The sequence below is a fragment of the Diceros bicornis genome, chromosome 25 (assembly GCF_020826845.1).
Source record: "Diceros bicornis minor isolate mBicDic1 chromosome 25, mDicBic1.mat.cur, whole genome shotgun sequence".
NCBI classification, from domain to species: Eukaryota; Metazoa; Chordata; class Mammalia; order Perissodactyla; family Rhinocerotidae; genus Diceros; species Diceros bicornis.
Genome location: NC_080764.1, coordinates 11,038,175 through 11,060,223, shown reverse-complemented (window position 1 = coordinate 11,060,223; position 22,049 = coordinate 11,038,175). Strand labels below are relative to the sequence as shown.

At 55.4% G+C, this 22,049-nt stretch overlaps 2 protein-coding genes across 2 annotated transcripts; one reads left to right on the top strand and one right to left on the bottom strand.

The window, feature by feature from the left end:
* Positions 1–7,361: 7,361 nt before the first annotated feature.
* On the bottom strand, positions 7,362–10,821 carry LOC131421424 (DNA dC->dU-editing enzyme APOBEC-3A-like). Its single transcript, XM_058567994.1, has 6 exons — positions 10,585–10,821; positions 9,428–9,749; positions 8,641–8,670; positions 8,020–8,221; positions 7,909–7,974; positions 7,362–7,480 (listed from the first exon to the last, which is right to left on the bottom strand). Exons 2-6 carry the CDS (start codon positions 9,740–9,742, stop codon positions 7,362–7,364), a joined length of 732 nt encoding a protein of 243 aa, XP_058423977.1. The 5' UTR covers positions 9,743–9,749; positions 10,585–10,821.
* A 6,850-nt stretch (positions 10,822–17,671) lies between these two features.
* Positions 17,672–21,639, top strand: LOC131421423 (DNA dC->dU-editing enzyme APOBEC-3A-like). The gene is made up of 5 exons (XM_058567993.1): positions 17,672–17,868; positions 18,703–19,026; positions 19,782–19,812; positions 20,233–20,497; positions 20,927–21,639. The coding sequence occupies exons 2-5, from the start codon at positions 18,710–18,712 to the stop codon at positions 21,043–21,045; spliced, it is 732 nt and encodes a 243-aa protein (XP_058423976.1). The 5' UTR covers positions 17,672–17,868; positions 18,703–18,709; the 3' UTR covers positions 21,046–21,639.
* Positions 21,640–22,049: the final 410 nt, after the last annotated feature.

The window sequence follows — 22,049 nt, the reverse complement described above, 5'->3', positions numbered from 1 at the left end:
CATAGAATAGCATGCCTCCTTTTGAATATGGATGCATTCGTTTCAACATTTGAATATCATGCATTCATTTATGGCATATTTTTAAGACTTGGGGAAATGTTTATGACATGCTATGGGGGACTCCAACTTGTGGGCACAGTATGTTTTCAAGTGCAGGGCAGTTTATGACCTGTGGGCTAGAGGCTGGCCCTGTTTCCAGGGCTGTGCCTGTGTTCATCCATTTCATCCTTCATTTGAGGCAGAGAGAGAGTTAGTCACTCAGCTGAAGTCACACAGGTAGTTGGAGGAGTTGCTGGGAGTTTAACCAGGGAAATCTGTGCCCAGAGCCCATGCTACACTCTATCATCTTTGATGTAAAAATATTGAGCAGAAAAACAATCAGGCAGGTCGGGGCCGGCGCCGTGGCTTAGTGGTTTAGTGCGTGCTCTCTGCTACCGGCGGCCCGGGTTCGGATCCCGGGCGCGTACCGATGCACCGCTTCTCTGGCCATGCTGAGGCCGTGTCCCACATACAGCAACTAGAAGGATGTGCAGCTATGACATACAACTATCTACTGGGGCTTTGGGGGGGGAGGGGAATAAATAAATCTTTAAAAAATTAAAAAAAAAAAGAAAAACAAACAAAAAAAGAAAAACAATCAGGCAGAAGAATCACAAGAATGTTCCTAGGCTTACCCCTGAGCTGGTAGTCAAGCGAGATTGATTTGAGGGAGGTGGGGGCAGGGCAGTGGTGGGCTGTCTTGTGTCTATTTTCTAAGGGGCGGAGTGGGCACTTCGTGTTCACATAGTATCCTATTTAAATCTGTAAATTAAAAAAATATTTTCTATATTGAATGTTTAATTAAACTTTAAAAAAGGCATTTTACTGGTGCATTTATCATTTGAGGTGGGAGTAATTTACATTGTCAGTATTGGAAAGTTCTGTCTGTGAAGTTAAAGGACAAATTGATTTCCTTTCTGAAGAGTAATAGCTTCCTGATAGGAGACTGTATAACTTCCTTTTCCTCTACATGGGGGCTTTTTTTTTCTTTAACACGGGATCTGAGATAAAGATATTGCTTATAAAAATCGTGTAATTCTTTATACTTAAAAAAAAATGTAGGGGACCGATTTCAGACTTTCTTCAATCCTCCCAGGCAGGGTTTGAGCACGCAGGCTTCAAGGTGCCCTGCTGGTTCGGATCCCAGCTCTGCTCTGTGACCTCTGACCCCACGAGCCTCAGTTTCCTCGTCTGTACAGTGGAGGCGAGAATGATGGATCCTCACTGCTGGGCCAGGTGGGAGGTTGAAAAGAGCCACTCCCATCCAGGCACCGGGAGGCCAGCCTGGTGGATGGTCAGTGCTCAGGAGATGTTGCTTATTTTTACTTATTTCTGCATCAGTTTGAGTCCTTAAAGTTCCCTGCACAGGGCGTGTCACGATGACCCAGCGTCTGCTCCCGGGTTCTATGGCTGCCCACACTCACGGACCCACAGCACCAAAGGCCAAACCAAGGGCGGGTACATGGAGGAGAAGAGGAAAAAGTCAGGAGTGACCACAGGGCCCAGCCTAGGGGACTTCTGGCGTCCAGCTGGCCTGTGGTCATTACCTAGGACGGCAGTGCAAAGCTCAAACCTGGCTGATGCTTCTCAGGGCTTGGCTGGTCTGACACCTTTCTTTCTTACCTTTTTTTCTTTAATTTGTCAATTTAATTTTAATTATATAGGTGAAATGATATTTAGTTATACTAATGAAAATGGCGATTAAAAATCCCACAGCATCCCTGTGTGTTCACAGACCCAGTGCCATCTGAATACATGGGTAGGTCACACCTGGGTCCAGCGCACGGAGCCCTGCTGAGCGAAGGAGACACAGCCTCGGGGCCCGGGACCCCCACCCGGAGTCCGGGGCTCACCAACGTCCAGGCACATTCAAAAAGTTGAACATGAAGTTAAAAAATAGAGGAGAGCCTTTAAATTGAATAAACGAGACATTCAAGGGACATCGTTCAGAGATGAAAATAAAAGTGTATTCAAGTAGATTTTATGTTATGTATCTTTTACCAAAATAAAAAAAAGTGTTTTCTTCAAATGATATTCAGCGTGTCTAGTACCGAACAGCTGTCCGTCCAGACAGCATAAGGAGAGCATGCCGGGCCGGATGTCTGACAAGCCAGAAGGAAAACATTTCAGCTACAAATGAACAGAAGCTAAATACACTCTAAGAGCTGGAAGTTCCCCTTTTGTCATTAGGTTCAATACACGCTTTCCATCAGTATCCAAGCGAAGGCTGAGCACCAATGAAGTCGATGTGGAATTCACACCCAACTTGTGGAATTCACCTTCCTTTGCACCAACAACTCAAGATGAGGTCTACAGACACGCTAATTCTCCCCCTGAGCCTCCTGCAGCCCAGAAGAAAGCCAGCTGCTAGATTATTTAAGCCAGGCTTCCTTAGGGCTTTCTGGTTCCCTGTTACAGCCAGACCACGGGGAAGGGCAGTCTTCCCTGTCACAGGGCGGTGGCCAGACTCAAGCTCCCCTCCCAGGGCCCCTCTGCTGGGCCCCCCCAGTTCTTCCAGGCCCACGAGGCCCAGGACTTATTTGGCTGCAACACCCCTCCTCACACGCTGTCTAGCTCCTTTCTTTACCCATCTGAACCTAAGTCGCATTTCTGCAAGTTCAAAAACAAAAAAAAGGACCAAAGCAATCATTGTGTTTTTGTATGGATTTCTATTAAATTTATATGTTACTTTAGTTTTGTTCATTTCTTGTTAAATTTACTACAAAGCATTTTCTAGGGGTTTTGTTCCTACTGGGAATGGAATTAGAAGGTAGTAAGGACACATCCTATTGCAAAATCAAAATGACAAAAAACTGCAAACCAAAACCAAAGCTGTGTTTTCATTCTTGCTCTCTCCTGGTTGCCCAACAGTAAGTACAGTCATGCACCACTCAACAAGGGGGTTGCATCCTGAGAAATGCGTCGTTAGGCAATGTCATCTCTGTGTGATCATCATAGACTGTTCTCTTTTTTTAATGTTTACTTCCAAGTCTATAGAGGTTTGTTTAGAAGCCCCAGCCCCTAAGTATCATCCAATAGTGCAGTATTTTTTTTTTTTGAGGAGGATTGGCCCTTAGCTAACATCTGTTGCCAATCTTCCTCTTTTTTTTGCCTTTATTTCTCCCCAAAGCATCCAGAACCTAGCTGTATATCCTAGTTGTCGGTCCTTCTAATTCTTCTATGTGGGGCTCTACCTCAGCATGGCTTGATGAACGATGAGTAGGTCTGTGCCCAGGATCTGAACTGGCGGACACCAGACCACTGAAGCGGAACTCACGAACCCAACCACTGCGCCACGGGGCTGGCCCCTCATAGAGCATTCTTACACAATCCTAGATGGTGTCGCCTACTATGCACCTAGCCTCTATGGTACTAATCTTATGGGACCACCATCATATGTGTGGCCTGTCGTCGATCGAAAAGTCGCTGTGTCATGTGGCACGTGACTGTGCTTCTCTTTTAACTTCCACGGTCATTTCCAGACGGTCGCATGATGTGACCGTGCTTCTGTGTCTTGATCCATCACCTTTTGACATCACTTAAGATCGGTGAGAATTGACATCACTCCATCTTCCCCTCGTTCTCCCTGCCTTTGAAGAGACAGCACTGTTCTCAGACCCTCAACGCATCCCCTCTTCAGCTGAAACTCTATTCTCATTCTGTCAACCATGAACAGTCTCCCTTGCTCCCATCTTTGTAAAATGAGGACTCAGCCTGACAACGAATATTCTGCTGTGTGAAACACCCGTTACTTTCAGCAGTTTAAATCTAATGTATGCAAATATTTGTCTCTGCACAAACAAGCAGAGATTACCCTTTCTTTTATAGTGTTGCAATGTCACTTGTGCAATTGTCACTTTTGCAATGACACTTGTGCCTCTTGAAGAAAAGTCCTCTGAGTGTCAATTTCAAGTGACCTCCCCCTTTTGATAGTCTGCGACTGGGCATGAAGCCTGCCATGGCTAACCTGAATGCTACTTGGAGCATGCCAGAAACCATCCTAGGAACAGGGCGGGGTGCCCCCAGGGAGCTCAGACTGGGGTCAGAGAGACAGACTGGAGGCCAAGGACCCCCAGGGAGGGTGCAGGGCCTGCTCCTCCCTGTGTCACTCTAGGACCAGAATGGAAGTTCCTGTAAGTGTCTCCCACACAAACAGAGCAGCCAGATTTAGTGAATAAAAATATAGGACACTAGTTAAATGTGAACACTATTTTGGTTCAGTAAGTTTCAAATTATTTGTTGTTTGCCTGAAATTCACAGTTAACTGGGTGTGCAGTCTTGATCACTGGTGGTGCTCTGATAAAGTGCTTGTGTCTGGACCCTCTGACACCATGACAGGAGCCTCACCACTTCAAGGGGTTCCAGGATGACAAACACTCCTCCTCCCAGCTCCGTAGGTGACCAGTGCTCCTGCCCCCTCACTCCAGGCCTCCTCTAGCCCTCAGCCTTGCCCCTCCTTTGCCCCCTCCAGACATCTCCCCTGGGGTCTGGTCCTGTCTCAGTCCCTCCCCTCTGCTTTGAAGTCCCACAAACATGCTTTCCAGTCTGACCAGGCCAACTCCAGACTCTTGGCTGGAAACCCGGGCTTCACTTGTGGCCTTCCCCTGCCCGCTCTGTGCGTCCTAACATAGCTCACAGTAGTCTGTCCCTAGAAAAATCCCTCAGGGCTGGCTACGGATTTGCATGGACCCAGGTGTGCAGCTGGGCTCTCCCACTTCTTACCTGTGAGACCTTGGGAAAACAGAAAAAGGATTTTGCCTCACAGCCAAATGGTGATAAGTAGGAATTCCCTGCCCTGAGGTTTGGTCAAGTTGGGATGAGATTGGGTTTGGAAAAGACTGAGCCAGTGCCCGTGATGTGGTGAGTTTACAAGAAAAGGGAGACGTTAATTTGAAGACAAGGGAAAAGAGTCCTCTCTCCGTCCCTCCCCCCTCATTGGGCGAGGCTCCGTCGTCTGTGGGCACTTGCAGACTGGCTGGCGCACCTGCAGCGGGAGGTGGGAGGAGATGCAGAAATGAGGGCATCGAACACGGCTGGGCCCGTAGGGAGAGGCCAGGCGCAGACACAAGGTCAGGAGCACAGGAGGAGCCCGCAGGGGTCAGAGGAGGAGCCCCCGGAGGGGGGTGCTGAGTCCTCATCAAGAACGCCAGGAGGAGGGGGGCTCAGGAGCGGGAACTGGCCCTGTCCTGAGTCTCAGCTGTGAGCTCTGCAGAGGCCCCCACGCTGCCCGTTCACCACGTCTTCCCCGGCACCTGGCTGCACGTGGTGTGAGCCACAGCACACCGGAGGACTGATGGCTTATTCGTGGATTGAGTGACTTATTGAACGAGAGACTTCCCCTCTTTTAGGACATCATCATTTGTTGAGGAATAACTATCTCAGACGTTGTTCTAAGTGCTCGGCATTTAACTGTCGCAGCAGCCCCACAGTCAGTCACTATTACTCTCCATACGTTACACGTGAGGAGCCCAGGAGCCTGTCTTGTTCCCCCTGCAGCACACGGGGTCTCCAAATGGACAACCAACGGGGACTGTGATTTATGGGGTTTCCCGTCAGCCGCCCTTCACGGCAGGACACTGCTATTATCCATTACCAGGATGTCCAGGCTCAGAAGTTCTGGGGTTTGCCCCGTTGTCTTTCTTCCCCCCGGAATGAGATGTGATGTCTGGAGGTGGGCAGCAATCCGTGGCCCTAGTAGACCAGCAGGAGAAGACCACCGAGAGCTGAGCTGCGGGAGCAGGGGCAGCAGGCTAGTGTCCTGACAGCATTGCTGAACAGCTGGGCCAGGCCTGCACTGTGCTACCCTCCCCACGTGGCTTCCTCTGTGAAACAACCCCAACTTTCAACCCCTCCAGGCCGCTTTCCGTCACTGGCAGCCAAGAGCCCTGCCAGCCCACCTCTATCCCAGCGTCCTGTCCTTAGGCTCCTTCCTGCCCCTTGTCCTCCCACCAGCGACCCTCAGCCCGGCTCCGCCCCTCTCCTCTCTCCTCCTTTTCTTCCATCTCTCCAGGCCTCTTTGTCTATCAGTTCTTCCCTTGGGGCTGCGAGCCCTCCCTGGCTTAGTCCCTTCCTCCCCCCATTGGCTGTAGTCTCATTGTCCTGTATTCTGTATCCCTCCAATGTCTCAAACTAGATGATTCCTCTCTCCAGCCCCTGACGGTCACTGGGCGAGGTTGTGACACAGTTTGGGCCTCTGACACGTGAACAGAGGTCTGTGAGGAGAGACCTGGGGAGCCTTGGTTGCCCAGAATGCCTTGTGCCAGACGCCCAGCTGCCAGGGGCTGGACTCAGCGTGTTTCCTGCTGCACATAAAGGAATGGAGTTCACCCTTTGTGCAAGAATGCCCCCCTCCAGCTTCCCCTCTAGGGCAGAGGAATTAGGAATGAAGCAAAGGCTGGGGTAACTCCTGGCTACCCATCTAACTGCGAATTTGAATGTTCCTCCCAATATTTAGACTCATCCTTTCTCTTCGCTTATTGCGCGGTCTGTCATTCAAACGGTGCTGCTAGCAGTATGACAGATTGTCATTCGAGGCTCTCGAATTCCAGCTTCTTCTGCTATAAGGTTTAGCTGATTGTCACTCACCCCAGAGGGAACTAGTCCAACCATTGCCCCTCTACGCCATGCAGGTCCACTGCCAAAGAGAAAGGCGTCAACGCATCTGCAGGTGTTTATTTAACTATTTGGACTTCATGATACGTTTAAGAGAAAAATAATGGGCCGAAGAGTCTTAATATTTCATTTTATTGCTTGGGATTTAAAATCAATTAGAATAGTTATTTCTCTGAAAATTAAACGCTGTTCTGATGGTATTGAGTGTAATCTTACTGATGTAGATTTGGAAGTTAAGACAGATTTTAAATGAGAAGTAAATCTACTCAGATTTTCTTTTTTTAAATTGTTTCTTATGAGCTCATTGTCTTTTGCTGGTTTCTTTGTATCAGTCTGGAGATGGCGGCAAATGGTGTGTTCACACTTCTTGAAAGAAAGTGCTTTGTCGCGCAGTTCAACAGACCGCTCCCGCCTTCTTTAGAGACTGATGTCCGTCCTTCAGTGTTCCTGATTCTCGGATGAGAAGGCAGAGTTGAATGAGCAGGGAGAGAGACAGTTGGAAAGATGAAACAGGTCCGGGGCAGTTACAAAGATGGAGGAGGAGGGGGGTGGGAAAGCAGAGGGAGCTTGTGACAAGGGAAGGCAGGGATGGAGCTGGTGACCCAGGAGGGACAAGCTCACCCAGAGGAGACTCTGAGAGAGGGAAAGGCAGATCCAGGAAGAGGAAGGGAGGGAGGAGAGCAGGGGCAAGGCAGGCAGGAAGGAGTCCTCTACTGGAGAATGCCCTGCAGGTCCCGGGACAGCTTGCCACTGGTGTAATCCAGCCCATTCCAGGGCTGAAAGGGTCTTCCCTGGTGGTGCACGAAGGTTTCCCAGCAGTGCTTGAACTCTGAAGGGACAGGGGAGATGAAAGTGAGCTCCAGCTGGGAGGGGGAAGGGCCACAGGCTGCCTGACCCTTAGGGACAGTGTTCCCCATCAATTTCACCGCTCTCTTTTCTCTTTCCTCCCCAGGGACTTAGCCCTCCAACTCTTTCTTCCAAGTGGAATCTGAGCCAGCCAATTCTCCTCCCTTCTGGAAGCCCCCAAGTCCTCCTCACAGTTCCACCCAACCTCCCTCCCCTCCCCAGGACCGCCTCGCCTCCCTGAACTCTCCCTTCCAATGGACTCCACAGTCCTTTCCAGGGTCTGGCATCACCTCTGCAAGCCGCAAACAAAGGCTCCTCCACCAGGGATTTTCATCCTGCCCTCCCCTTTCTAGCAACTTCCAACAGGCCTGCCTCTGCCCCTGGCCCCATGCCCGGGAGAACGATGCTGACCCTGGGAGGTCATGATGGCAATTTGGGCCCCAGCCGCCTGCAGTGTGCGCAGTCCCTTCTTATAGTCTGAGTGGGCCCCAGCCGCCTGCAGTGTGCGCAGTCCCTTCTCACAGTCTGAGCGGCTATAGATGCGGGAAGCGAAGATGCGCAGGCTCACGTGTGAGTTCTCCCTCAGGAACTCAGCCAGATTCTTAGCACAGGGAGCGCAAGGGCTCCAGGAGATGAAAATGGTGACCGTGTAGTGCAGCGCCCGGTCCAGCTCCCAAGAACGGATCAGGTCCAGGAAGTGCGTCTCTGCGTGGGAGATGAGAGGCTAGAGGAGGAAGAAAAGTGTTCTGTCATTGGGGGGACGGGGGGTTGGTGGGACCAGGGTGAGGAGGGGGAGGCACTGGCCTCCAGCAGGAAATCAGAGGGATGGGGGCACACCTCAGCATCGAGATGAATGATGTTTCAACGCAGTATTTACGTGATCAAATCTGAGGCAAATGTCCACGATAAACAGAATATCAGCATTTTACAAAAGATCAGATCAGTAGTGGTGACTTTATTTTACCTCGCACAGCACTGTAACTGATCAGCCTTTGTTTAAATCGTTGATGTTGCCTTCGTCACGAAATTAGCATTAATTTTGATGTTTAAACTATTGCATTAAATAGGATTCATCTGGATTCCCGAGTTCCTACTGCTGCAGTTGTGCGCCCGAGGAGGCGCCCTCGCCCTCAGGAGCCTCACCGGGCCGGCCCCGCGGGGGGAGATGAAGAGCTGGAGGAGGCGAGGGGCGGGGGGGGAGGCGAGGTGGGCCCCAAGGTCACGGGCCTGATGCCATGCAAATGGGTGCTTCCTCCTTGGAGGGATTCACCCCGCTCTCCATCTACCGCCCCCCAGCCCCCACCCCCGTGCACCAATACTTCTACAAGCTTCTACTCTGGGCCTCACCCTGTGCTGTGCCCAAGGCTGCTCAGACTCTGGCCAAAAGAGCTCCCTGTGCAGGGAGAAATGGGGGAAGGGGCGCCCATGGGAGAGGTGCCGGGCTCAGGGGATGCAGGTCATTGTTGGGGATGACATGGGATGATGGAGATTTACCCAAAGTGCAGAGTGACACATTTTCAACCAGAAACGGAGAAGAAGTCAGACCAACCCTGCTAGTGCAGGGACCTTGGGCGGGAGTGTGATGGGTACATGAGGGCCAAGGCGGCGTCCCTGGGCTGGGTGCAGCTGGCCATACAGTGGTGGGGACCAGCGCCCCTGCCAGGATCTCCTAAGTGATGGGCAGGGCTCCTGCCAGGCACCCCCGGTAGTGACCAGTCGGAGCAGCGAGAGCCAACAGAACTTGTGCTCTCTGGCCAGAGGCTGCCCCAGGCAGGGGCCAGGGAAGAGCCTGACCCCTTGACCAGACGCCTTTCCATCGGTCCAGACCGATCCTCACAGGCACAGCAGTAGGGATTCCTGCAGCCTGGGGTGACCCTAGGCCGGTGGTGCCACTCTGGGACACTGTGACTGGTTTCTGCGGTGTGGCTCAAAGCTGCCAATCACGGCAGAAACGGTCCCTACCCCCCGACTCCAGGTGGAGCCGCAGCAGCTGTGGGAACAAAGGTGAGAGGGCTCTGTGGGACACCCCGTGAGCACCGAGAAGCTTCTCCCCTGAAGGTCCCTGGACTGGGAGCTGCCCCCTGCTGCCGTCAGGCTGGTCAGTCACCGTGTTTTGCAGGAAGCCCTTGTCCTGGTCCAGCGGGACCCTGGAGTCACCATCTGGGAGCTCCACCTCATAGCACAGGCAGGTCTCATGCGGCAATTCTGTATTGTTGAAGTTCGCAGTGAAGGTGTTGCTGTCCATCAGCTATCTGGGGACAAAGGTGGGAGAACCCTAAAGACATGCGGCTCCTCTTGGGACCACCCAGTGCTCTTCCCTCCACTCCACACCCCTTCCCCGTCCACCCCTGCGCCCACAGCCCAGCCAGACCCATAGAGGACGGGCTTCCACTCACTTTGCTGGAGCCACCAGGCCTCCCTCTCTGATCCCTTCTGGGGGCTGCTGGGACTGTCAGCCCCGTCCTTTTGTCAGGGTCTCCCCCAGGAGCAGTGCTGGGTCTCAGAGCTTCTGATGAGGGCCTCTCCCTCTGCCCAGAGTAGCCGGGTCACCTCTCCTGGCCTCACCATCCCAGCCCTGTCCCACTCTCCTGTTTGAAGTGGACCCACTGGGCCTTTTCCCTCTTGTCTTCAGGGTTAACCCGAGCCACACGGTGCCCGGGCCCAAACACGTTCCAGAGCGGGACCGGGGGGGGAAAGAGAATGCCTTCTCCAATAGTCATGGGACTTTTTCTAATTGTGAAAATAATGTGTGTCCTTTGCAAAACCAAAATCATAAGCTGAAAGTGACCTCCTAGTCCACAGCTCAGAGGCGATTCCAAAGCAGAAATGATAGACTTCGAGGGGATTGGAGGAAGAGGAGGAATGGGGACCAGCAAGGATGAGTCCCCAGGAGCCTGGGGCACCTGGGCTGGAGAAGCATATTGGGCATCAGCTGAGGGGTCATGGCGGGACCTAAGGTGGGGCCCTAAGGCAGGCCAGCAGGAGAGAGGCAGGGAAGAGGAGGAGTCCCCAGCGGAGCAGGGAGTCCCCATCAGGGAAGCAGGAGGAGGGGGCTCAGGAGCAGGAGAGCTGGGGGACGGGGGCTACCTGGTCCTGGGCGCTGCGCTGGCCTCCCTGTCTCAGTCCCCTCACTGTCCCTGGCTCTGCGTCCTCTGCTCCGCTGTCTGCTCACAGCCGGCGTCCTCCTCCTGGATACCTTGCAGGCCCAGGAGCCTTATATGCCATCAGAGCACCTGGAAGCTGCTGAGTTGGCGATGCTGGTCCCCACCTCTTCCTGGACTCAGGCCATTCGTGTCACCCACGGAGGTGGCACAGAAGAAGGAACTTCTCTGCCCCAATGTCACACCCTAAGCCCTCGAGGACAAGTTTAGGTTTTGATTTCTCTGTTCTGACCGCAGCCCTCCCGGAAGCCTCCTGGACTGACCGTGGGCAAATGAGGTCTGGGGAGGGAGTGGTCACTGGGCAGCAGGGACCAGCAGGGCAGGAGGTGAGAGGACAGGTGTCCACACTCTGAGGAAGGCCCTGGCACAGGACACAGAGCCCCCAGCGGGCAGGCTCCAGGGCGCCCATCCTGAATCTCCCGCAGCAGTCAGCACAGGGCATGACCTGGTCCAGGCTCCCTGGGGCTGCTGGGTGGAGGGGCCTGCGGGGTACGAGTGCGGATGGGAGAATCTGGTCTGAGAGGCATGCAGCTGGCCTTCATCCCTGGTCCCGCGAAGGGAAGGGGATCAACACGTGCCGAGCTCTCCTTAGGAGCCAGCCAGGCAACGGAGCGTTCGCCCCCTTCCCCGTCCACAGAGGAGAAAAAGACAGCTCCCAGAGGGCATGGCCCAGCCAGGACCGCACAGGGAGCGCTGGATGCAGGATGTCCACTCGCCTCATAAAGGGCACTGCCTGTGCTCCTTTCCCTCCACCTCCAGGCCCTGAGGATGGGGGGAGTTTGTATTCCAGCCCCAGCGTGACCCTGAGCCCTGGCTGGCCGTGCTTGTCCCCGATGGGCTGCCCCTCTGTCCCACCGACTCCCCCATCCTGGCTCCTCTGAGATCACTCTGTCCTGGCCCCGTGCTCCCTCCAGGGGTGGTGCCCATCCAGGGAGAGCTGGGCCGGCCCGCTGAGTCTTGCCCTGGCCGCCCCCACCAAGACCCAGGCTGCTCAGCCCCAGGCTGGCCTCACATCTTCAGGGTGGAAACCTCGGCTCAGTGTCCCCTCTTTCTCGGGTGGGCGGCCTTCATAGGCAGCTAACAGAATCCATGTCCTGTGAAGACTCCAGGGGACGTCGTACGTAGCAATGTTTCGATCTTTCTCCAAAGGTTTTGTCTCGAGTCACATGTCTGAGTCACAGCAAGAAGAGACAGGAGGATGAGGAGAGGCCAACTCAGACCTGTGTGGGCCCCGCCTCTCTGTACTTCTGTCCTTCGTCCTTCAGGAGCCCCCCGCATCCTCCCGCACACTCCCTCTGGACCCTGACTCCCTGGGGGCAGCAGAGGCCGGGTGACCAATGCTCCCTCTCCCCGTCTCCCTGAGGCTGAGAGAGGACATGGTTCTGTGAAGGCATCAATAGAGCCTAGTGACGAACCTGAGTCCCAAATTGGTGCTCGACTCCACTGATGAGATGAGATAAAAGCATGCAGCTCATCTCAGTCCAGATGAAAAGAAATCCTGTCCTTTCATGGGGATGACAGTCCCCTACCCAATGTCTGCCTCTGGAACATTGAGTAAAAATGTGAAAATATTCTGCGTCCTGCTGGAGTTCTCCACCTGAGCACGCGAAGGTCTGAGAATGGACTGGAAGGAGGAAGGGTGGTATAGGCCGGGTCGCCCCTAAGCAGGGGCAGGCTGTGCCTGGATTTGCCTTGTTCCTCTATCAGGAAAACTGGGAACAGGGCAGGGTGCCCTGGTGGAGCCCAGACTGGAGCCAAAGGATCCTCGGGGAGGGACAGTGCCCCCTCAGCAGGCACCCCTGTGGGACCAGAGTGGATGACCCTGTGTCTGCAGTCCAGGCCAGGCTGCTCTGTGTGAGGTCTCAGCTTCACCCCCCTGTAGGCGGTCTTGCCTCCCTAGAGCAGGGATGGCAACAGGCTGCCTGTGCCCAGCCCAGGGTCTCAGCTGTGTTCCCAGGCTGCACCATATCCCCTCTCCAGGACCTCAAAGCCCCAGTGTCGTGGGCAAAGCTCTGAGACCAGGAGCCTGGGGGGATGGGGGTTCCTGGGAGATGGGGTGCTAGAGAGATGGGGGCCTGTGAGATGTGGGCCTTGGGGTGCTGGGGAGATGAGGCACAGGTCTGCGTGGAACCGCCCCTGACAGGACTGAGTGTGGGGTCCCTTCTCCCAATGTAAGACCACCTGTTTTCCACACAGGTTGCCCCGTTTGCCCAGAGTGATAGCACTTTGTTCATTTTTGGTCACTTGCTTCCAGGAATGGAGGCAGGGCTGCTGTCAGAGCCCAGAAATTGAAACCAAGAAGCAGATCCGAGGACTAGCATCTTCCCGCAAACCCCTTAGGAAGTGTCCACATCCTCTGATTTGGGACAGAGCCAAGACAGGCACTGGGGTGTGTCCGGGAACCCCCAGGAGCTTCCTTTTTGTCATGTCCCCGAGTGGGAGTGTGTGTACATGTGCGCTGTGTGTTTGCGTAGGGGAGGGGAGTGGCTGGGCCTGTGTGCCCAGGCACAGTGGTGTGCGAGGCCCGTTCATTGTCGTATACGTGGCTTCTGAGGTTCCGGGATCATCCCGAGGAGTGAGCCACCTGATGTAGTCCACAGGGGTCACAGCCCAGGGATGGAGGCAAAATGTCCAGCCTCGCCACGGCCGAGGAGGAAAGAGTGTCAGCTGTGATGGGGCACACGCTGGCGTCTCTCGTCCTCTTCCACCACGCATTCTCCCTGCTCAGAATCCTCCTGCTCAGCCCCTGGCTACCAGTGCGTGCCCCTCCTTCTCTTCTCCTGGATTCTCATCCTGACTCTGCCTCATACCAGCAAGGGGACTCTCAGCATAGAATAGACACTGGATAGTTGATTCATAGTATTGATATTATTCACTTTACCCATGTACGTCTGCTCTGGAGAGACACAGATACTCAGAGAGAGAAAAACTTCTCGTAGATCCATCCGACATACCTAGTTTCCCTGGCTCCCGAGACAAGTCTGAACCCCTCCCGCCCCTCGGGCCCTCCTGTGCCCATCTCTGAGTCCTCTGAGGAGAGCGTCCGGAGGCTGTTTCTGTTTCTCAGGCTCTGACAACCTGATGTTGTTCCAGAAAGCTGTGGCTGTCACCTGTCACTGAGTTCTGAGCCAGTGAGGGTGTGGGTCCTCAGAGGGTCCCTCTGCCTGGGGATGGGGACTGAGGCCTCGGGTCTGTGAGCCCCTGGATCCATTTCTGCATCCTCTCAGCTCCCTCTGCTGTGTGTACAGTAGGTTCTCAGTGTGTGTGCAAATTCAACGACTTGCAATGACCTTGGGGGATGATATAGGGGTCGGGGTTGGGAAGCAGGGATCTGGCTTCCATCCTGGGCTCCCAGAAGGAGAGGGTAGCAGCTAATCATAATAGCTAAAGTGTGCTGGGCATTCACCCTGTGCTGGGCAAATATGAGCTCTCAAGCTCCTTGTTTTTCTTTTACTTGTGGCATCTTCTGCTGCACAAAATTTTCATTTTATAAAGTCAGTGATGCTGTCGGGACGCGCCCCGCCGCCCCTGTTGCCCCAGCTCAGCTCTCAGTGCTTGTCTTCTTCTGCTGGTCTCCTCAGGGCCCCGGATGGCTGCCCATCTCCAGACATCGTATCTCATTCCAGGGGGTAAGAAAGAGGACAGGGCAAACCTTAGATCTTAGAGTCTGTTCAAGCTTCTGATGGATACTCATGGTTAGCTACTGTGGGGGTGGCTGACGAGAAGCCCACTAATTTGGAGTTTCTATTGCTGGTTTCATTTCGAGGCCCAATTTGTCCTCCTCTCCCTCTGTGGCCCTCCTGCCCACTTGCCCCTCCCTCTGGGTGTCCCCCCCGGCCCTCTCCAGGCCCTTCTCTCTGGGGTCCGGTCCTGCTCCACCATACCCCTCACCTCTCTGCTGGTGCTCCTCACCTGTGGCCCTGTCCCAACCGCTTGACCCCATCTCCTGGGCGCACCCTGCTTCCCCTGGTCCCTCCTCCCACTCCTCCTGCCTCCCCAGTGTCGAGCAGCTGCATTAGTCTTTCCTGTGAAAAGTCTTTATGGGGATGCATTAGAGCCAGAAAGATGTGGCCCCTAGTCTGGGCCCAGCCTCTGCTGGCTCAGGGACCTTGGATCATACTTCATGTCCAGGCCTCAGGCTCTTCCTCTGAAACTCGGAGAAAACGACAGTGATGGACCGTGGGGACTGTTGTGACAGTTAAATCACAATGCATGTGTCAATCATAATAAAAAAGAGGGGAAATCTCTCATTCAACAAATCACTCAATCCACAAATTATCCACCATTCTTCCAGCACATTCTGGCTCATACTGTGTGCAGCTGGGTCCAGGGGAGTTGGGGTGCACTGGGAGATGGACCCTCAGCAAAGCAGTCAGGCTGAGACCCAGGACAGGGTCAGTTCCTGGGGAAGGAGCCAGGGAAGGGACGGAGTGTCCAGGGCTATGCCAGGGAAAGGGGCCAGGGGAGATGAGCAGCCACCAGGAGGCGGAGCCCACCACAGAGGGGAGGGGAGTGCAGCCTGGAGCAGGGGGTGCGGGGAGCTGAGACAGACCACAGCGCCGGGGCACGGAGGGGTCAGAGCTGTGGCTTCAGCTGTGCGTCTGCCCCCAGGTCTTCTGCACTGCTTCCTGGCTTTGTGGCCTGGGCTTAATTGCTTGATTACAGCCAGCAGTCCCACCTCAGGATGTCCTGCGGGACCTCAGGAGCTGCAAACCTCACAGAGATCGGGCCTGGCACGCAGCTGTAGGTGCCTTGACCCACAACACACACACACACACACACACACACACACACACACACACACACACACACACACACAGAATGACATAACAAAAAAGAACCTCCTTGGGGTTTCCAGACACACCCAGACGCCTCTCCTGGCACTGCCCGAAAACAGAGGGTGTCGACACTTTGCAAGGGGTTTGTGAGAAGAAGCTCATCATCAGATCAGCTCCCTGGTTTCGATTTCTGGAAAATGGAAAAGCAGCCCCGCCTCCATGCCTAACACTAAGTGACCCGAAATCGACAAAGTGCAGTCACTCTGAGCAAAGGGGGCAACTCGGGTAGAAAACAGGTGGTCTTACATTGGGAGAAGGGACCCACACCCAGTGCTGTCAGGGGAGGGTCCATGCAGACCTGGCCCCCATCTCCCCAGGGCCCCAGCCCCCCAGGGCCCACATCTCCCCAGGCCACCACTCTCAGAGCTTTGCCCATGACACGGGAGTCTGCGTTAGAGAGGGCAGCTGGCTGTCAGCAGGGAGCAGAAAGTCCAGGGATGATCTGGGCAGGCTGAGGTGTGGGGAGTGGGGAGCAAGAGGAGGTGCTTGGAACATTCCAGAAGAGGAGGCCTGAGAGCTGCCAGCTGAGGAGTAGACTGGTGGGAAGACATCCTCCCAGGAATACGGGAGCAAAGTGCTCTCCCTGCAATGGAGCCTCGGTGTCCCCACAGGATGCTCTGGGGGAGCCTTCGTGGCGCTGCTTCAGGGGTGCGTGTGCTCCACGGGGCAAGTGATGCAGGCTGAGCCCAGCGGGATGCTGGGGCTCTGGCTGCAGGAGCCACCTAGGAAAGGGGGGAGCAGGCGTGGGGTTCTGCCCTCCCGGGGTCCCCCAGGGAGGGGGCTTTGTGCACAGAGGACCCTCTTACTGAAGCCTGGTGGGGGGCGCTCAGAAACACTGTGAGGGATGAGTGACTAGAGGAGACTTTGGGGTGTGGGAGGAGAGCTTGGCCTAGAACAGGGCGACATCTTCCTCCGGGAAGGCAAGACCAGGGGGACTGTGTTGGGGAAATTGTCAGGGACCCCATGCCTGGTCTCTACAACCCCGGTCCTTGTAGAGATGTCGTCTCCAGGTCAGGAGGGCTGGAAACTACCAGGTGTGCAGGGTGTGCTATGTATGGAGATGATGATCTGGGAAGTGTGGGCACTGGGCAGGACACACAACACTCCCCAGAAAGCGCTGGCACAAAGTGGGGGGTGAGCCCCCACCCAGGGGAACGATGTCAGGTTTAGAGGGGACCAAGTTCTAGAAGACAGAGGGACGGGAGGCACCCTCCCATCTGTCCATGAAGAAGGGTGCCCACCGGAGAAGGAGGGGACACAGAGCTGAGGTTTCCACCCTGAGGATGTGAGGCCAGCCTGGGGCTGAGCAGCCTGGGTCTCAGGGTGGGCAGCCAGGGCAGGACTAGGGGGCGCGGCCCAGCTCTCCCTGGACGGGCACCTCCCCTGGAAGGAGCACGGGGCCAGGACAGGGTGGTCTCAGAGGAGCCAGGATGGGGGAGTCGGTGGGACAGAGGGGCAGCCCCTCGGGGACAAGCACGGCCAGCCAGGGCTCAGAGTCACGCTGGGGCTGGAATACAAACTCCCCCCCTCTCCTCAGGGCCTGGAGGTGGAGGGAAAGGAGCACAGGCAGCGCCTTTTCTGAGGTGAGTGGACATCCTGCATCCAGCGCTCCCTGTGTGGTCCTGGCTGGGCCATGCCCTCTGGGAGCTGTCTTTTTCTCCTCTGTGGACGGGGAAGGGGGCGAACGCTCCGTTGCCTGGCTGGCTCCTAAGGAGAGCTCGGCACGTGTTGATCCCCTTCCCTTCGTGGGACCAGGGATGAAGGCCAGCTGCATGCCTCTCAGACCAGATTCTTCCCTCCCGACTCGTACCCCGCAGGCCCCTCCACCCAGCAGCCCCAGGGAGCCTGGACCAGGTCATGCCCTGTGCTGACTGCTGCGGGAGATTCAGGATGGGCGCCCTGGAGCCTGCCCGCTGGGGGCTCTGTGTCCTGTGCCAGGGCCTTCCTCAGGGTGTGGACACCTGTCCTCTCACCTCCTGCCCTGCTAGTCCCTGCTGCCCAGTGACCACTCCCTCCCCAGATCTCAATGCCCACGGTCAGTCCAGGAGGCTTCCGGGAGGGCTGCGGTCAGAACAGAGAAATCAAAACCTAAACTTGTCCTCGAGGGCTTAGGGTGTGACGTTGGGGCAGAGAAGTTCCCTCTTCTGTGCCACTTCTGTGGGTGACACGAATGGCCTGAGTCCAGGAAGAGGTGGGGACCAGCATCGCCAACTCAGCAGCTTCCAGGTGCTCTGATGGCATATAAGGCTCCTGGGCCTGCAAGGTATCCAGGAGGAGGACGCCGGCTGTGAGCAGACAGCGGAGCAGAGGACGCAGAGCCAGGGACAGTGAGGGGACTGAGACAGGGAGGCCAGCGCAGCGCCCAGGACCAGGTAGCCCCCGTCCCCCAGCTCTCCTGCTCCTGAGCCCCCTCCTCCTGCTTCCCTGATGGGGACTCCCTGCTCCGCTGGGGACTCCTCCTCTTCCCTGCCTCTCTCCTGCTGGTCCGCCTTAGGGCCCCACCTTAGGTCCCGCCATGACCCCTCAGCTGATGCCCAGTCTGCTTCTCCAGCCCAGGTGCCCAGGCTTCTGGGGACTCATCCTTGCTGGTCTCCGTTCCTCCTCTTCCTCCAATCCCCTCGAAATCTATCATTTCTGCTTTGGAATCGCCTCTGAGCTGTGGACTAGGAGGTCACTTTCAGCTTATGATTTTGGTTTTGTAAAGGACACACATTATTTTCACAATTAGAAAAAGTCCCATGACTATTGGAGAAGGCATTCTCTTTCCCCCCCTGGTCCCGCTCTGGAACGTGTTTGGGCCCGGGCACCGTGTGGCTCGAGTTAACCCCGAAGACAAGAGGGAAAAGGCCCAGTGGGTCCACTTCAAGCAGGAGAGTGGGACAGGGCTGGGATGGTGAGGCCAGGAGAGGTGACCTGGCTACTCTGGGCAGAGGGAGAGGCCCTCATCAGAAGCTCTGAGACCCAGCACTGTTCCTGGGGGAGACCCTGACAAAAGGACGGGGCTGACAGTCCCAGCAGCCCCCAGAAGGGATCAGAGAGGGAGGCCTGGTGGCTCCAGCAAAGTGAGTGGAAGCCCGTCCTCTATGGGTCTGGCTGGGCTGTGGGCGCAGGGGTGGACGGGGAAGGGGTGTGGAGTGGAGGGAAGAGCACTGGGTGGTCCCAAGAGGAGCCGCATGTCTTTAGGGTTCTCCCACCTTCGTCCTCAGATACCTGATGGACAGCGACACCTTCACTGCGAACTTCAACAATACAGAATTGCCGCATGAGACCTGCCTGTGCTATGAGGTGGAGCTCCCAGATGGTGACTCCAGGGTCCCGCTGGACCAGGACAAGGGCTTCCTGCAAAACACGGTGACTGACCAGCCTGACGGCAGCAGGGGGCAGCTCCCAGTCCAGGGACCTTCAGGGGAGAAGCTTCTCGGTGCTCACGGGGTGTCCCACAGAGCCCTTTCACCTTTGTTCCCACAGCTGCTGCGGCTCCACCTGGAGTCGGGGGGTAGGGACCGTTTCTGCCGTGATTGGCAGCTTTGAGCCACACCGCAGAAACCAGTCACAGTGTCCCAGAGTGGCACCACCGGCCTAGGGTCACCCCAGGCTGCAGGAATCCCTACTGCTGTGCCTGTGAGGATCGGTCTGGACCGATGGAAAGGCGTCTGGTCAAGGGGTCAGGCTCTTCCCTGGCCCCTGCCTGGGGCAGCCTCTGGCCAGAGAGCACAAGTTCTGTTGGCTCTCGCTGCTCCGACTGGTCACTACCGGGGGGGGCCTGGCAGGAGCCCTGCCCATCACTTAGGAGATCCTGGCAGGGGCGCTGGTCCCCACCACTGCACGGCCAGCTGCACCGAGCCCAGGGACGCCCCCTTGGCCCTCGTGTGCCCATCACACTCCCACCCAAGGTCTCTGCACTAGCACAGCTGGTCTGACTTCCTCTCCGTTTCTGGTTGAAAATCTGTCACTCTGCACTTTGGGCAAATCTCCGTCATCCCATGTCATCCCCAACAATGACCTGCATCCCCTGAGCCCGACACCTCTCCCCTTGGCGCCCCTTCCCCCATTCCTCCCTGCACAGGGAGCCCTTTTGGCCAGAGTCTGAGCAGCCTTGGGCACAGCACAGGGTGAGGCCCAGAGTAGAAGCTTGTAGAAGTATTGGTGCACGGGGGTGGGGGCTGGGGGGCGGTAGATGGAGAGCGGGGTGAATCCCTCCAAGGAGGAAGCACCCATTTGCATGGCATCAGGCCCGTGACCTTGGAGCCCACCTGGCCTCTCCCCCCCCCCTCGCCTCCTCCAGCTCTTCATCTCCCCCCGCGGGGCCGGCCCCGGTGAGGCTCCTGAGGGCGAGGGCGCCTCCTCGGGCGCACAACTGCAGCAGTAGGAACTCGGGAATCCAGATGAATCCTGTTTAATGCAATAGTTTAAACATCAAAATTAATGCAAATTTTGTGATAAAGAGAACATCAATGATTTAAACAAAGGCTGATCAGTTACAGTGCTGTGCTGAGGTAAAATAAAGTCACCACTACTGATCTGATCTTTTGTAAAATGCTGATATTCTGTTTATCGTGGAGTTTTGCCTTAGATTTGATCACATAAATACTGCGTTGAAACATCATTCATCTCGATGCTGAGGTGTGCCCCCATCCCTCTGATTTCCTGCTGGAGGCCAGTGCCTCCCCCTCCTCACCCTGGTCCCACCAACCCCCCGTCCCCCCAATGACAGAACACTTTTCTTCCTCCTCTAGCCTCTCATCTCCCACGCAGAGACGCACTTCCTGGACCTGATCCGTTCTTGGGAGCTGGACCGGGCGCTGCACTACACGGTCACCATTTTCATCTCCTGGAGCCCCTGCGCTCCCTGTGCTAAGAATCTGGCTGAGTTCCTGAGGGAGAACTCCCACGTGAGCCTGCGCATCTTTGCTTCCCGCATCTATAGCCTCCCAGGCTATGAGGAGGGACTACGCACACTGCAGGCGGCTGGGGCCCAAATTGCCATCATGACCTCCCAGGGTCAGCATCGTTCCCCCAGGCATGGGGCCAGGGGCAGAGGCAGGCCTGTTGGAAGTTGCTAGAAAGGGGAGAGCAGGATGAAAATCCCTGGTGGAGGAGCCTTTGTTTGTGGCTTGCAGAGGTGATGCCAGACCCTGGAAAGGACTGTGGAGTCCATTGGAAGGGAGAGTTCAGGGGAGGTGAGGCGGTCCTGGGGAGGGGAGGGAGGTTGGGTGGAACTGCGGGGAGGACTTGGGGGCTTCCAGAAGGGAGGAGAAGTGGCTGGCTCAGATTCCACTTGGAAGAAAGAGTTGGAGGGCTAAGTCCCTGGGGAGGAAAGAGAAAAGAGAGTGGTGAAATTGATGGGGAACACTGTCCCTAAGGGTCAGGCAGCCTGTGGCCCTTCCCCCTCCCAGCTGGAGCTCACTTTCATCTCCCCTGTCCTTTCAGAGTTCAAGCACTGCTGGGAAACCTTCGTGCACCACCAGGGAAGACCCTTTCAGCCCTGGAATGGGCTGGATAACACCAGTCACGAGCTGTCCCGGGACCTGCAGGGCATTCTCCAGTAGAGGACTCCTTCCTGCCTGCCTTGCCCCTGCTCTCCTCCCTCCCCTCCTCTCCCTGGATCTGCCTTTCCCTCTCTCAGAGTCTCCTCTGGGTGAGCTTGTCGCTCCTGGGTCACCAGCTCCATCCCTCCCTTCCCTTGTCACAAGCTCCCTCTGCTTTCCCACCCCCCTCCTCCTCCATCTTTGTAACTGCCCCGGACCTGTTGCATCTTTCCAACTGTCTCTCTCCCTGCTCATTCAACTCTGCCTTCTCATCCGAGAATCAGGAACACTGAAGGACGGACATCAGTCTCTAAAGAAGGCGGGAGCGGTCTGTTGAACTGCGCGACAAAGCACTTTCTTTCAAGAAGTGTGAACACACCATTTGCCGCCATCTCCAGACTGATACAAAGAAACCAGCAAAAGACAATGAGCTCATAAGAAACAATTTAAAAAAAGAAAATCTGAGTAGATTTACTTCTCATTTAAAATCTGTCTTAACTTCCAAATCTACATCAGTAAGATTACACTCAATACCATCAGAACAGCGTTTAATTTTCAGAGAAATAACTATTCTAATTGATTTTAAATCCCAAGCAATAAAATGAAATATTAAGACTCTTCGGCCCATTATTTTTCTCTTAAACGTATCATGAAGTCCAAATAGTTAAATAAACACCTGCAGATGCGTTGACGCCTTTCTCTTTGGCAGTGGACCTGCGTGGGGTGGATGGGCGACGGTTGGACTATTTCCCTCTGGGGTGAGTAACAATTAGCTAAACCTTATAGCAGGGGAAGCTGGAATTCGAGAGCCTATACTCATTGACAACCTGTCATACTGCTAGCAGCACCGTTTTTGAATGACAGACCACGCAATAAGCGAAGAGAAAGGATGAGTCTGAATATTGGGAGGAACATTCAAATTCGCAGTTAGATGGGTAGCCAGGAGTTACCCCAGCCTTTGCTTCATTCCTAATTCCTCTGCCCTAGAGGGGAAGCTGGGGGGGGGGGCATTCTTGCACAAAGGG

Bases quoted from the DNA above. Each gene is read 5' to 3' on its own strand.
- LOC131421423 (XM_058567993.1), top strand. From the start codon at position 18,710: ATGGACAGCGACACCTTCACTGCGAACTTCAACAATACAGAATTGCCG. The intron at 19,813-20,232 runs GTGAGGCTCCTG...TTCCTCCTCTAG, and splicing joins CCCCCGCGGGGCCGGCCCCG to CCTCTCATCTCCCACGCAGA. The intron at 20,498-20,926 runs GTCAGCATCGTT...CTGTCCTTTCAG, and splicing joins TGCCATCATGACCTCCCAGG to AGTTCAAGCACTGCTGGGAA.
- LOC131421424 (XM_058567994.1), bottom strand. From the start codon at position 9,742: ATGGACAGCAACACCTTCACTGCGAACTTCAACAATACAGAATTGCCG. The intron at 8,222-8,640 runs GTGAGGCTCCTG...TTCCTCCTCTAG, and splicing joins CCCCCCGCGGGGCCGGCCCG to CCTCTCATCTCCCACGCAGA. The intron at 7,481-7,908 runs GTCAGCATCGTT...CTGTCCCTTCAG, and splicing joins TGCCATCATGACCTCCCAGG to AGTTCAAGCACTGCTGGGAA.